Genomic DNA, 12,118 nt, shown 5'->3' on the forward strand with positions numbered 1-12,118 from the left:
CTTCTGCAGAGTTGTTACAGCAACAGCTCAAGGTGGGTGCCTCCAAGGAGGGACCCCAGACAAGGAAATCCCTGGGCACCAATGCCCTTACACTCCACATTGCCCACCACTCACAGTCCGGACCAGCAGCAGCATTAGGGTTGGAGGTCTTTGTCAAATGTCCTCCCCCCAAAAGACTCAGGTCTCCTTGGGTACCATGGTCCTCAGCCCCTTCCCAGGGCTGTTGGGTGGAGGGATGGGTGGATGAAGGGATGGAAGGATGGAAGGATGGACAGACAAACTTGAGGGTGGATGGATTAGTGGACGCATGCATGGTTTTTGGGCTGAGTGGATGGAGGGACTGGCTGGCGGCTGGCTCGGTGGGTAGGTGGTGGCTTGGCTGATGGATGGATGAGTGGGAGAGGAACAGGCTGATGGGTAAAAATATCTGTTAGATAGACTGGGGGCACCTGAAGGCCTGGCAAAAGTGGTGGGCACGTACCCAAGCTACCAACACAGGGAAGAGACTGGTTTCTTCAGGGACCATTGACCTAACTGGGGATGGGGTCACTTACCAGGGTCTAGTGGTTCATTCCACAGCTGCATGGCCCCAAATACCCCAGCCCACCCCCTCTTCAACACCCAAATGCCACCCCAGGTCCTTCAACGTTTGCCTGGTTTCTTTTCCTGCTGCAGTTTTGCTGACTCCTTCTCATTAAAGGGTTTCCTGTTGAGCTGTGATGAAGGGAGGTCACACCAAGTGTTCTGAGCAACTGCCAGAGGGAGGGGAAGCAGGGGAAAATCCCTGGAGGAGACAGGCAAAGAGCCTGAGCTAGGAGATGTTAAGTCCTGGGGGTGCAAGGGGTTGGAGAAAGGAGGGGTCTTTGTGGGGTGGGCAGAGGATCTGGGGGCAGGCAGAGGAAGGGCATGCAGGGGCAGACAGAAGGGTTTGGGAGGGCTGGAAGAAATTTGGGGAAGGGCCCCCAGCCTGCAAGCAGCCCCCAAACAGTGCCCCAACACCCAATGGAGTTTAAGGGAAGCCTCCTCCCTCCTAATTAGTTGTAGTTAGCGCTGGGTAATTAGGAGAAAGCACGTACGGGGTGGAGCAAAGGAAGCCTGGACCTCTGCACTTTGAGCACTTGCTGGTTGCTCACGTCGAGCTTTTCACCCACCAGAACCCCCAAGTCCTTCTCCACGGGGCTGCTCTCCATGAGTCCTTCTCCCAGTCTGCTCACGTCCTCACGTCTGGGATTGCCCCACCCCAGGTGCAGCACCCTGCTCTTGGCCTTGTTCAACCCCATTAGGTTCACGTGGGCCCAAATCTCCAGCTTGTCCAGGGCCCTTTGGGTGTCATCCCTTCCTTCTGGTCTTCGTCTTCAGACTTGCTGAGGGTGCACTCGATCTCGCTATGTTGTAAATAAAGTGATTAAACAGAACCAGTCCCAAGACAGACCCTTGAGGGACACCGCTCATCACTGGCCTCCTCTTGGACATAGATCCACTGACCACCACTCTCTGGGTGCGACCTTCAAGCCAACTCCTTACCCACTGAATGAACCACCCTTCAAATCCGTCTCTCTCCAATTAGGAGACCAGGATGCCACGTGGGACCGTGTCAAAGGCCTTGGAGAAGTCCAGGCAGATGACACCAGTCAGTTTTCCTTTCTCAACTGATGCAGGCACAATTTGCCCTTGGTGAAACTGTGCTGGCTGTCTCAGATCACCTCTTCGTCCTGCATGTGCCTTGACATTGCTTCCAGGAGGATTTTCCATGATCTTGCTGGGCAGAGAGGCGAGGCTCACCTGTCTGTAGTTCCCCAGGTCCTCCTTTCTACCCTTTTTAAAAAAAGGAGTGATGTCTCCTTTTTTTTTTTTTTCCAGTCACCAGGGACTCATCCGACTGCCAGGACTTTTCAAATACGATGGAGAGAGGCTTGGCGACTCCATCAGCCACTTCTCATCAGTCCCCATGGAGCTGTTCCTGTTCAGTTTCATCAGGTGGTCCCAGCACGTGGGACCCTGCTCCCCCAGTCCCTACCCAGAGGTTCAGGGGTTCAAGAGACATGGGAAGCCCTCTGCTCCGTAGCCTTGGGTCAGGCTCTTGATTCTCCCTTTCCATCTTCCCAAGAGGGAGAAAGGGAGGGAAGGAGGAGAGAAACTGCCAAAGCCAAGCGATGGGTTTGGGACAAATGCACAAAACCCATGGGTTACGGGCAGCACACTCCCTCCCCTCTATCGATGCTTCCTCATCCACTGCTGGCTGCCAAGGGCTGAAGGCACGGCAAAAAAAGGCTGGAGGGGAAGGAAGGCTGCGAGGTGGAGATAAGGCTGCAGAGAACAGGAGAGAGTGGTTTCTCCATTCTCATATCCCACAGCCTCACACGGCCCCAAAGTCGCTCTGCATTCCACCAGCAGGGTCCCCGTCTCCTTCCTGCCCCCATATCCCTCCCCAGCAGCCTGCTCCCTGAAGCCCCTCGTCCTTCCTGCCATCCATATCCAGATTTCCCAGCCCGCCCCCATCAGCTCAGGTTCTCATATTGATCACGCAGCTTCCCCACATCCCTGCATTCCCCTTATATCCAGTGTTGGCCACATCCCATAGCCCCGCACATGCCCCAAATATCCACCATTCACTCCTTAACGCCCCACCCCAATATCCCCCCGGTTCCCCGTACGCCACCCCCAGGGGCTCAAATGCCACCCCCACATTTTCACGTTCCCAGTCTCTGCATTTCCAGCATCCTCCTATTGCAGCCCCACAGCTCCCACATATATGGGATATGGGACATTCCCCTCCAAAATCCCAAACACCAGAGCCCCCAGTCACCCACCCCACCTGCAGCAGCTCTCCCACCCCTCCCTGGATGCCCTAACACACCGGGACAACCCAGGCGAGGTGACAGTGGTGGCCATCCAGTTAATGACACACACAAGGGCTCGTACTGCTTTGGGGACTCTCGTTCCACCTTTTTTCTTCTCCTTTGCCTCTCCAACCTGCTCTTCCCACTGTCATGCCCTCCTGGATGCTCCTGGCATCCCTTTTCTTCCCCATCCCTCTCTCACTCTGTCTCAGCCTCTGTCCATGCTTTCATTTTTTCACTCCATTTAATTTTTTCTCTCCATTTATTTTCTCACCCTTTATCACTTTTTTTTTTTTTTTCTCACAATTTCCATTTTTATTTCTGGCCTTCCTTCATTTTCTCTTTCACAACCACCCTTCCCAACAACGTCAGTGTCTCCTCCCTCCCCTTTACCACATGAAATATCCCTTTTCTACTTCTTTCGTCCTCCCAGGAACCGATTCTTGCTTTCTTTTCCCACAGCTGAGCACTCATTTGGCTGCACACCAGTCTTTTGGGATGTCTTCAGCAGGGAGCAGTCTTTAGGGGTGGAATCGCCCACAGCATCTTCCTCTCATTAGTGTTCCTCGTACTTATTATCCTCCTGAAGGGTGTATGGGGATCTGGCGTCCAGCTGGGAGATCCCAGCAGGGCTGGCTCCATACAGAAACGAAGCATCTGCGGGAAGGAGTGAGGTGGGTGGTGGGGAGCCTGAAAGTGGGGCAATTCCCCTCTCAGCTCAGGGTGTACCTTTGCTTCTCCCCCGGGCCCAGAAGAAGAGGAGGATGAGGCTGTTGATGGTGAGGAAGCAGCCACCCACAACCAGGAGCCGTAGAAGAAGGAAGCAGCTCTTGCCTGCAAGAGGGAGGGACAGGTTAGGAGATGTAGACACAGTTCATGCATGCTCAGGGAGGATGTGAGCATCGTTCTGCCACATTCTCTCTTTCCCTTTCCCCACCCCTCCTTCTCCAGGCATTCTGCTCAGGTCCTGAGTGCCAAACACCCAAAGACTTTCTCCACTTGCTTGGCTCTGCAGGAGGCACTGAGAAAATTCAGAACGATGGCTCAGGAGGCCAAGGAGAGGCTGCTGAGCCATAAGGGTGGACAGAGGGATGCTTGATACTTGTTCGGAGTGGTTGGGGTGATGGAAGGGCTGAGAGGGAGGGAGAGGTGGGTGAAAGGCTGGGGGGGCTACGTCATAGATGGAAGGATGGTGATCGGACGGATAGAGCAGCTGCCTGGTGCAAGAATCAGCTAGTTTGGAGAGGAATGTACAGGGACGGAAATTGAATAGTTTCAGGGAAAAGTGGAGAGAGGGAGGGACAGACGGATGGACAGATGGAGAGAGGGACGGTTTAATGGGTTGGTAACTGGATGGATGGATGGATGGATGGATGGATGGATGGATGGATGGATGGATGGATGGATGGGGTTGGTGCTGGATGCACTGACAGATCATTAGGTGAGTGGATGGATGTCCAGCTCACCTTTTTTTGGGGGATTTACACTGATAGACATGGCTTGGCTTGTGAAGGAGGGGATCCACCTCTCAGGCTTTTTTTCCTCATACTTGCAGGTAAAGTTTCCACTGTGTTGGGGACCAGCACGTGGGAATTGCAGGACCATGGAAGTCCTTAAACTGCCCCCATGATCTGTTGCATTGTCCTCGGAGCCTTCTGCCACAGGGAGGACCTCTTGGCCATCCCTGTAGAAGTGAAACCTCCGTACGGTGACATTTCCCGGGGCCTTACAGATGATGCTTAGGAGATCTCCTGCCATCACCTCTCCCTGCGGGGACTCCACCATCAGCAGGGGCTGGGGAAGGTGGTCTGAGAAAAGGGGAGGAATAAATGGAGACGTAAAAGGGGAGGAATAAATGGAGACATAGCAATAAGGACAGCACAAACGGATCTCCAGATGTTTGCCTTTCCACTGCATGCAGCAAAGCTTGGGACTGTGGGCTTCCTGCCACGACATGAGAAGAGCGCCAGTGGAAGCCACCTTCCAGACCATTCTGGTCCCAGAAAGATAAATCCTCCACCCAGACATCCTACTGATTTGTGAGATGGGCTGGGTTAAACCACAAAGCCCACCAGTCCTACTGGGAGACTTCCAGGTGAGGAGCTATAGCTGATCCCCACGTTTGGGCATCTGAACAGTTCTCAGAGAGGAGGGATAAAGCAGAGAGCAAGATAAAGAAATCACACAGCTCACCTCCAATCTTGATCACCAGTGCTTCACTGGTTGGGGATGTGAGCTGCTTCGGACCTCGCCCGATGGAATAGCTGCAGAAATGTGGCCCCCTGTGTTGCATTCGGGAGAGGACGAACTCAAACGTGTAGTTATTCGTCGAGCTAAATCCTGAAATTGCCCAGCCACCGTCGCCAAAAATTTGGTACATCAGCTTCCCAGTGATGTTGCGGGGAGTGGTGCACACCAGCGTGACAACATCTCCGAAGAAATATTCCTTCTGTCCCTGCAGCACCCAGAGGGTCGGGGCAGGGACTGCGGCTGGTGGATAGAGAGGGAAACAGGCAGGGGGGACAGAGGTGAGGTGTAAGGAGCAGAGGCAGGAGAGACTAACTCCACGCAAATAAAAGAAACTGGCTTTCATTTCAAGGAATACAAAAAAGCACAGAGGGGACTTCATAAAGCAGAAATGTCTCTGGGCTATGACTCATTTTATCTCCTTGTGATTCAGCACAAGGTTGCGTCCTGCTGAGGGAAGTGATGAAAGAAAGGAGACTACAAAAACCCTTCCCACACCCTGGGCAGCTTTGTCATGCCAGCCAAAATGTCCTTCATGTCCTTTCAAGCAAATTATTATTTTTTTTTTTTCTGCAACTTGGTCATTTATGAAAATAGGAAATGGGGAAGGGGGGTCAAAAAGGCAAAGGGAGAAGGGTAAAACCCGTCGCTGATGCTCCTCCACAGCAGTCATTGGGAAAACGCGTTTGGTCTCCACCAAACCCTACAAAAATACCATCGTCCCACACCCAAACTGGGAGGAGCAGGTGTGGGAAGGAGAGGGCCGGGAAGGGGTTAGGTCTCGAGGGGTTTCCACTCATCACCAGGGTGCTGACACGAGGCAGGACTTCAACAAAGTGAGATAAAGAAAAAGCCCCAGCGCCCAATTTCACCACTGGGCTCTTATGGGGAGGGGGAATGAGGCTGAGGGTCCCCCAGAACGTCACACCTGTGGGACCCCAAATCCAGCCGTGCCCCCAGCAGCTCAGCCCCTGTTTAAGGAGACCCCAGAGGAGTTACCTTCCTCGGAGACCATCTGGCAGGGCACGAGATGCACGGTGGCTGGAAGAGAAGAGGGGAGAAGGTCTGAGTGTGAGAGCAAAGTGAGGAATGGGAATTACATGGTGGGGACATCTAATAGGGGAAGGGAAGGGAAGGGAAGGGAAGGGAAGGGAAGGGAAGGGAAGGGAAGGGAAGGGAAGGGAAGGGAAGGGAAGGGAAGGGAAGGGAAGGGAAGGGAAGGGAAGGGAAGGGAAGGGAAGGGAAGGGAAGGGAAGGGAAGGGAAGGGAAGGGAAGGGAAGGGAAGGGAAGGGAAGGGAAGGGAAGGGAAGGGAAGGGAAGGGAAGGGAAGGGAAGGGAAGGGAAGGGAAGGGAAGGGAAGGGAAGGGAAGGGAAGGGAAGGGAAGGGAAGGGAAGGGAAGGGAAGGGAAGGGAAGGGAAGGGAAGGGAAGGGAAGGGAATAAAGTATAGGGGGGAGAAGGAAAGGAAGACTGGTATATAGAGGGAGGTGAAAGAAAGGAAACAAGATTGGATTGAAAGTCAGAAAAGAGGAAAAAATAAAAGATGAGAGCAGAAAATGTAAGAAGCTGGAAAGGATATAAAGGAGAAGAAGGTCTAGAGGCAAAAGAAAGGGAAAAGAAAAGTGAGGTGAATAAAAGAGAGAAAAGGAGGAAGGAGAGAAGAGAAAAGAGAAGAGAAGAGAAGAGAAGAGAAGAGAAGAGAAGAGAAGAGAAGAGAAGAGAAGAGAAGAGAAGAGAAGAGAAGAGAAGAGAAGAGAAGAGAAGAGAAGAGAAGAGAAGAGAAGAGAAGAGAAGAGAAGAGAAGAGAAGAGAAGAGAAGAGAAAAGAGAAAAGAGAAGAGAAGAGAAGAGAAGAGAAGAGAAGAGAAGAGAAGAGAAGAGAAGAGAAGAGAAGAGAAGAGAAGAGAAGAGAAGAGAAGAGAAGAGAAGAGAAGAGAAGAGAAGAGAAGAGAAGAGAAGAGAAGAGAAGAGAAGAGAAGAGAAGAGAAGAGAAGAGAAGAGAAGAGAAGAGAAGAGAAGAGAAGAGAAGAGAAGAAGAGAAGAGAAGAGAAGAGAAGAGAAGAGAAGAGAAGAGAAGAGAAGAGAAGAGAAGAGAAGAGAAGAGAAGAGAAGAGAAGAGAAGAGAAGAGAAGAGAAGAGAAGAGAAGAGAAGAGAAGAGAAGAGAAGAGAAGAGAAGAGAAGAGAAGAGAAGAGAAGAGAAGAGAAGAGAAGAGAAGAGAAGGCAAAGTGGACACATGGGGACTCACTGAGGAAGATCACGAGGCGGTGGGGAATCATGTCAGCGCGGTCCAGGGGGTGCTGAGGGCTCTGAGCTGGGCTGTCCAGGAGCGGGACGCGCTGTCTGGTTGCTCCGTGCTGCTCTCTCCATCTGTCTGACTTGAGCCTGGGGCTCACGGGGGGAGGAAGAGGAAGTGCTGCAGAAATAAATGGAAGCCACGAACCACATCCGAGAATCGTGAGGGAACTACACCCTAATTCTGTGTTTTTCTGTGTTGTCATCATGTTTTTAGATGACATTTCTCCCTACATGCTCTCAGTCCTTCCTTTGGGCACTTTCTTTGCCCCACGAACCATAGTCTACCTCATCAATACCTTAGGTTGGGGGACAGAAGGTGGATTTTATCTACTCTCTCCTGCCTTGGACATCTTCCTCGTGATAGGTGACAAGAGGAGCAAGAGGAGCCAGATCCCTTGCTCTTGTTCCATGCAGGGGGGTGGACAAGATGACCTCCAGAGGACCCTTCAAACTTCAACCAGTCTGTGAGTGTTGGCTTAGGAAGACCTTGAGGATGAGGAAGGTGACTGAAACTGTCTTGCACTGGGGAGACAGGAGCAGGGATGAAACACGGTGACGGCCTTGACCGTTTATTTTCCACAATGGGAAGCATTTTAAGGGAATGCAGGTGGGATGTAAGGGGTGGCCTTCACTTATCACCGTTGGAGTAGTATCCACTCCCAGGAAAGCAAAAGGAGGCCCTCGAGGGGAAAAGCTGGAAGTTACCCTTCACAACACCGCTGAGGAAGGACCAAATCCACTGCACATACACTTATCTCCTCTGTAGCCACAGGTACAGGTCCCCATGCCATTTTCCTACAGTGCTGGGTCATTAGTGCTGAGCACTCATCTCCAGCGAGGTGACCTTGGCTGCGATGGTGGTCTCAGGATCTTCCCTGCAGAAGTGAAACAATCACTGCCTTGTTTACAGGAGCTGTGTAAGAGGAAGAGGTGGCAGCCCTCCCTTGCGACTCCAGACAAAATGTTCAGACCGAGTGTGGGACTGGATGGTGAAAAAAAAAGCAAATAGATACCTTTAGGGTTCTGTTCTTCCTTCCTCTTTTAACCACCTAGGTTTCAATGACACATATCTAGGTCTTGAAAAGCATCTGTAAAGAGAACTAAGCCTGGTGACCTCAGAACTAGGTTTTTCAAGAAAAATGAATGCTGCTGTCATTGTGCTTCGTTAAATTCAGGGTAATGGAAGGCCTGAGACCTGGAGGAAAGTATTTGTGGATAGAGAGAGGTGTGATGGAAGAACAGAGCTGTCCAGGACAGTGGAGAGAGAACCCTACTGATGCGTAGCTTACGTTTAATCCTGATGGCTTTGCTCTTCACAGACCAGACTGCTCTGAACCCACTGATTATGGTGTTGGTGCACGTGTGTGGTCCACCACCCTTTGGCTCTGTGATGCTGAAGCTGCAGGTACAGGTCCAAATGTCCACACCCCATCCACTTCTTGTTCCCCTTGGATCAGAAAACGACAAATCAGAAGGAGAGAGTGTGCACAGTGAGCTCGTCATTCTTTTTGTGTGTTCAGAGAGTGCAGAAAGGCCTGGGAAGGATGTTAGGCTTACAATTTATAGGAAGATAGACTTGTTCACCAGGGATCAGAGCAGAAATCCCTGTCCTTGGGACCGCTTGGTGCACGCATACTGGATCAGATATTTGAGGGACGGGTAAACTCAGCTTGCACAAGCTTCCTTGATATAGAGCTCTCTCCCTGTATGACTCATTAATTTGCTGGCAGAGAACAAGTTGTTGTGTTGCTTGCATCAGCACAAACTCCAGCCCTCTGACACTTTAAAAAAAAAAAACAACACAAAAAACAACACAGAAGAAGAACAGTAATGAAAACCAGGAGTTTTCTTGCACTGCGACTTCTGTTTTTTCTCAGGGTGGACTAGAGATAAGAAATCAGCTCTAAGTCCCACAAAAGTCCCACAACCCCATCCTGTGCCAGCCCCTAGCTGCACAACAAGCTCTTGCACGACTTTTTTTTTTTTTTTTTTTTTTTTTTATCTGCATTTAAAGCTTGAAACCAGATAGCTTAATTCCAGTTCCTCAAAGACAGAGCTACTTGTGACTAACACTCACAGTCCTCGAACTGAGGTCAGACCTCTGGGACATAAGCAAGAACTGTAAGGTCGAGGGAACAGGTCTTCTGCACCTTCTGCTGTGGTTTCACACCAACAGGCAGCCAAAAGCCACCACAACCCTTCTCTCATTCCTCCTCAAGGGGGAAGGGGGAGAAAATACAATGAAAAAGGGCTCAAGGGTTGAGATAAGAACAGGGACAGCACTCAACAATCATCATTACGGGCAAAACAGACTCAGTGTAGGGAGATCAGTGTAATTTATTGCAACAGAATGGAGCAATGTGAAAGTAAAAGCTAACTGAAAACACCCTCCCCACTTCCCCAGCACCCACTTCTACTTCTTCACCCCGAGCAGCTCAGGGGAATGGGGAATTGGGGCTGTGGTTAGCACAGAAAACTTCATCACCTGCCATGGTCAGCGTAGAGCACGTAATCATCACCTCCAACGTCGGGTCCCTCTCGGGGGATGCCTTCTTACCAAACTGATCCTGTGGGGGCTCTTCTTCCCACGGAAATCTTCTTCCCATCCATCAGGAGCAAACTGCTCCAACCTGGGTCCCCCCATGGGTTCCTTCCTCTGGGCTCCTTCGTGCGTGCAGACTCTCTTTTATCACATAACAATTTCAGCCAGTTCACTGCAATAAACCTTTCTGATAACTCACACGGGTTATAACCCCTCTCCAGAGTGCTGTGAGGAGAGGGGGTAGGACTCAGCGGTCTAAAAACACCACCTGACAAAAAAATAACAGCTGGGGAGAGATGAGCAGGGTCCACCATGGAAGAGAGAAAGCTTGACGAGGAGATGCAAGAAACGTGGGCCCACGATAACCTCAAGCAGCAGCTAGGACGTTGCTTCCTCACGTCTTGCAGCGTTCCACCGCACACTGTAATAGCTGGAAGGCCAAAAATAGGCAGCATTTGTAAAGAGGGAGATTTGAAATCAAGCAGAGTTTTAATGTGTAGCAGCATGCTGTTGTGCCTGAGCTGATAGTATCGTCATCTCCCCCGTAACATCCTCATCTCCCCCATAACATCCTCATCATCACCCCCACATATCATAACTCAGAGGAAGATGAGAACTCACCGGACTCCAGTGCTGCTCTCTAACACTTGCGTTTCCCCAGGCTGAGCTCAGGGGACATCACAGGGTTAAACCCCAGCTTCGCCTTCCCCAGCTGCAGGAATGGTTTAAAATAAAAAAAAATTAAAATTAAAATAAAATAATAATAAAATAAAATAAAATAAAATAAAATAAAATAAAATAAAATAAAATAAAATAATAAAATAAAATAACATAACATAACAATAAAATAAAATAAAATAAAATAAAATAAAATAAAATAAAATAAAATAAAATAAAATAAAATAAAATTAAATTAAATTAAATTAAATTAAATTAAATTAAGAACAGGGTATTGTTCAGTGACACAGATGGAGCGTGCTAAGTCTCTAACTAGCCGAGGCTGTCAGGAAAGAGACAGAAGCAGAGTGATACAAGATGAAACTTTTTAAGGATTAGTGTTGTGGCTTCTTAACCCAGCACCACACAGCTATTTGCTCACTTCCCTCCCACCACAGAGGGATGGAGGACAGAACAGAAAAAAAAAAAGTAAAAAAAAAAGTAATAGCTCGTGGTTTGAGATAAAGACAGTTTAAAAGGGCAGAAGGGAAGGGAAAAAAATAATAATGATAAAGGAATATAGGAAGCAAGTGATGCACAGTGCAATTGCTCACTACCCACCCAGCGATGCCAGACCCCAAGCACTGTTCCAGCTACTGGGAGGAAAATTAACTCAATCCCAGGTGAAATCAGGACGGATGGTCAGAGTGACTCCAAGCACAGGGCAAACTGACTGCTGCTTTCGTGGTAAGTTCAGCAGGTCCTTTCTGGAAGGTTCTGTCTTGCCTTGGTTTGCAGCTATGGCAGTAGGAGATGCTGAAGCAAAATCTTCCTTTGGCCACCGTGTCTTTGAAGCCTGGCGTGGAGTGGAAGCTTAGGAGCCCACAGCTCCCCTTTTCCTGAAGCCCTCCTGAAATAAGGTGGAAAAGAAAAAGCTCTTATATATCCAAATCGTTCCTTTGCCAGCTGGATCCATGGGTTAAGATCTGCTGCTCCTCGAGGAGTTTGGGGTTCTCACCTGGCTCACTTGACTTTGCGTGGGCAAACCTTAAGTATTCACACAGAAATGTCCTGCTCCTCCTCGCCTTGGCCAAAAGGACTCCTTGATCACCTCCTGGGGCTGGGAAAACCTCGAGGAGGTGCCACTGGGTTGCCTGGAAGAAGCAACAGCCGACTGCATCCTTGTGAGCGATGACTGAGGTCAAAGCAGCAAGGCAACGCCCAGGGGACAGTGCCTTGTGTCTTCTTGGAGGAAGGGAAACTCAGCCCCATGGGGCAGGCCTGGTTAACACCACGCTCATCCACAGAGGAGGTGCTGTGAAAATTCAGAAATGAGGCTGAATTTCAGAGGCAAGCAAAAACCAGGTTTAATTGTGGGTTAGGTGTGGGATAAAGCAGACGCACAAATCAACCCAGAGGCTCTTCTCTGAGCCAACAGCATGTCTAGACTGAAATGCAAAATAGTCACAACCCTAAAACCCAGAGACTTTCTCTGCCATGACCCCGAGGCTGTGCACAAGCACACATAAATGCACA

At 50.0% G+C, this 12,118-nt stretch overlaps 1 protein-coding gene across 9 annotated transcripts; it reads right to left on the minus strand.

Annotated features, from left to right (window-relative positions):
• Positions 1–3,065: 3,065 nt before the first annotated feature.
• Positions 3,066–11,736, minus strand: LOC311425818 (Fc receptor-like protein 2). Of its 9 annotated transcripts, XM_084501833.1 has the most exons (14): positions 11,601–11,736; positions 11,204–11,492; positions 10,547–10,637; positions 9,869–10,355; positions 8,941–9,164; positions 8,673–8,830; positions 8,397–8,471; positions 7,680–8,258; positions 7,334–7,476; positions 6,087–6,128; positions 5,034–5,330; positions 4,307–4,648; positions 3,570–3,674; positions 3,066–3,497 (listed from the first exon to the last, which is right to left on the minus strand). In XM_084501833.1, the coding sequence occupies exons 8-14, from the start codon at positions 7,973–7,975 to the stop codon at positions 3,397–3,399; spliced, it is 1,326 nt and encodes a 441-aa protein (XP_084357959.1). In that variant the 5' UTR covers positions 7,976–8,258; positions 8,397–8,471; positions 8,673–8,830; positions 8,941–9,164; positions 9,869–10,355; positions 10,547–10,637; positions 11,204–11,492; positions 11,601–11,736; the 3' UTR covers positions 3,066–3,396. The 9 variants fall into 9 exon arrangements, with proteins under 9 accessions (XP_084357959.1, XP_084357961.1, XP_084357960.1 ...); XM_084501835.1 differs by lacking the exon at positions 8,397–8,471; XM_084501834.1 differs by lacking the exon at positions 8,397–8,471 and having other exon boundaries at positions 7,680–8,365.
• Between the last annotated feature and the right edge of the window lie 382 nt (positions 11,737–12,118).

This window comes from Aythya ferina (assembly GCF_964211825.1).
Source record: "Aythya ferina genome assembly, chromosome: 34".
Lineage (NCBI taxonomy): Eukaryota > Metazoa > Chordata > Aves > Anseriformes > Anatidae > Aythya > Aythya ferina.

Bases quoted from the DNA above. Each gene is read 5' to 3' on its own strand.
- LOC311425818 (XM_084501835.1), bottom strand. From the start codon at position 7,975: ATGCTTCCCATTGTGGAAAATAAACGGTCAAGGCCGTCACCGTGTTTC. The intron at 7,477-7,679 runs GTATTGATGAGG...TCCCCCCGTGAG, and splicing joins CTTCTGTCCCCCAACCTAAG to CCCCAGGCTCAAGTCAGACA. The intron at 3,498-3,569 runs GTACACCCTGAG...TCCTTCCCGCAG, and splicing joins GGCCCGGGGGAGAAGCAAAG to ATGCTTCGTTTCTGTATGGA.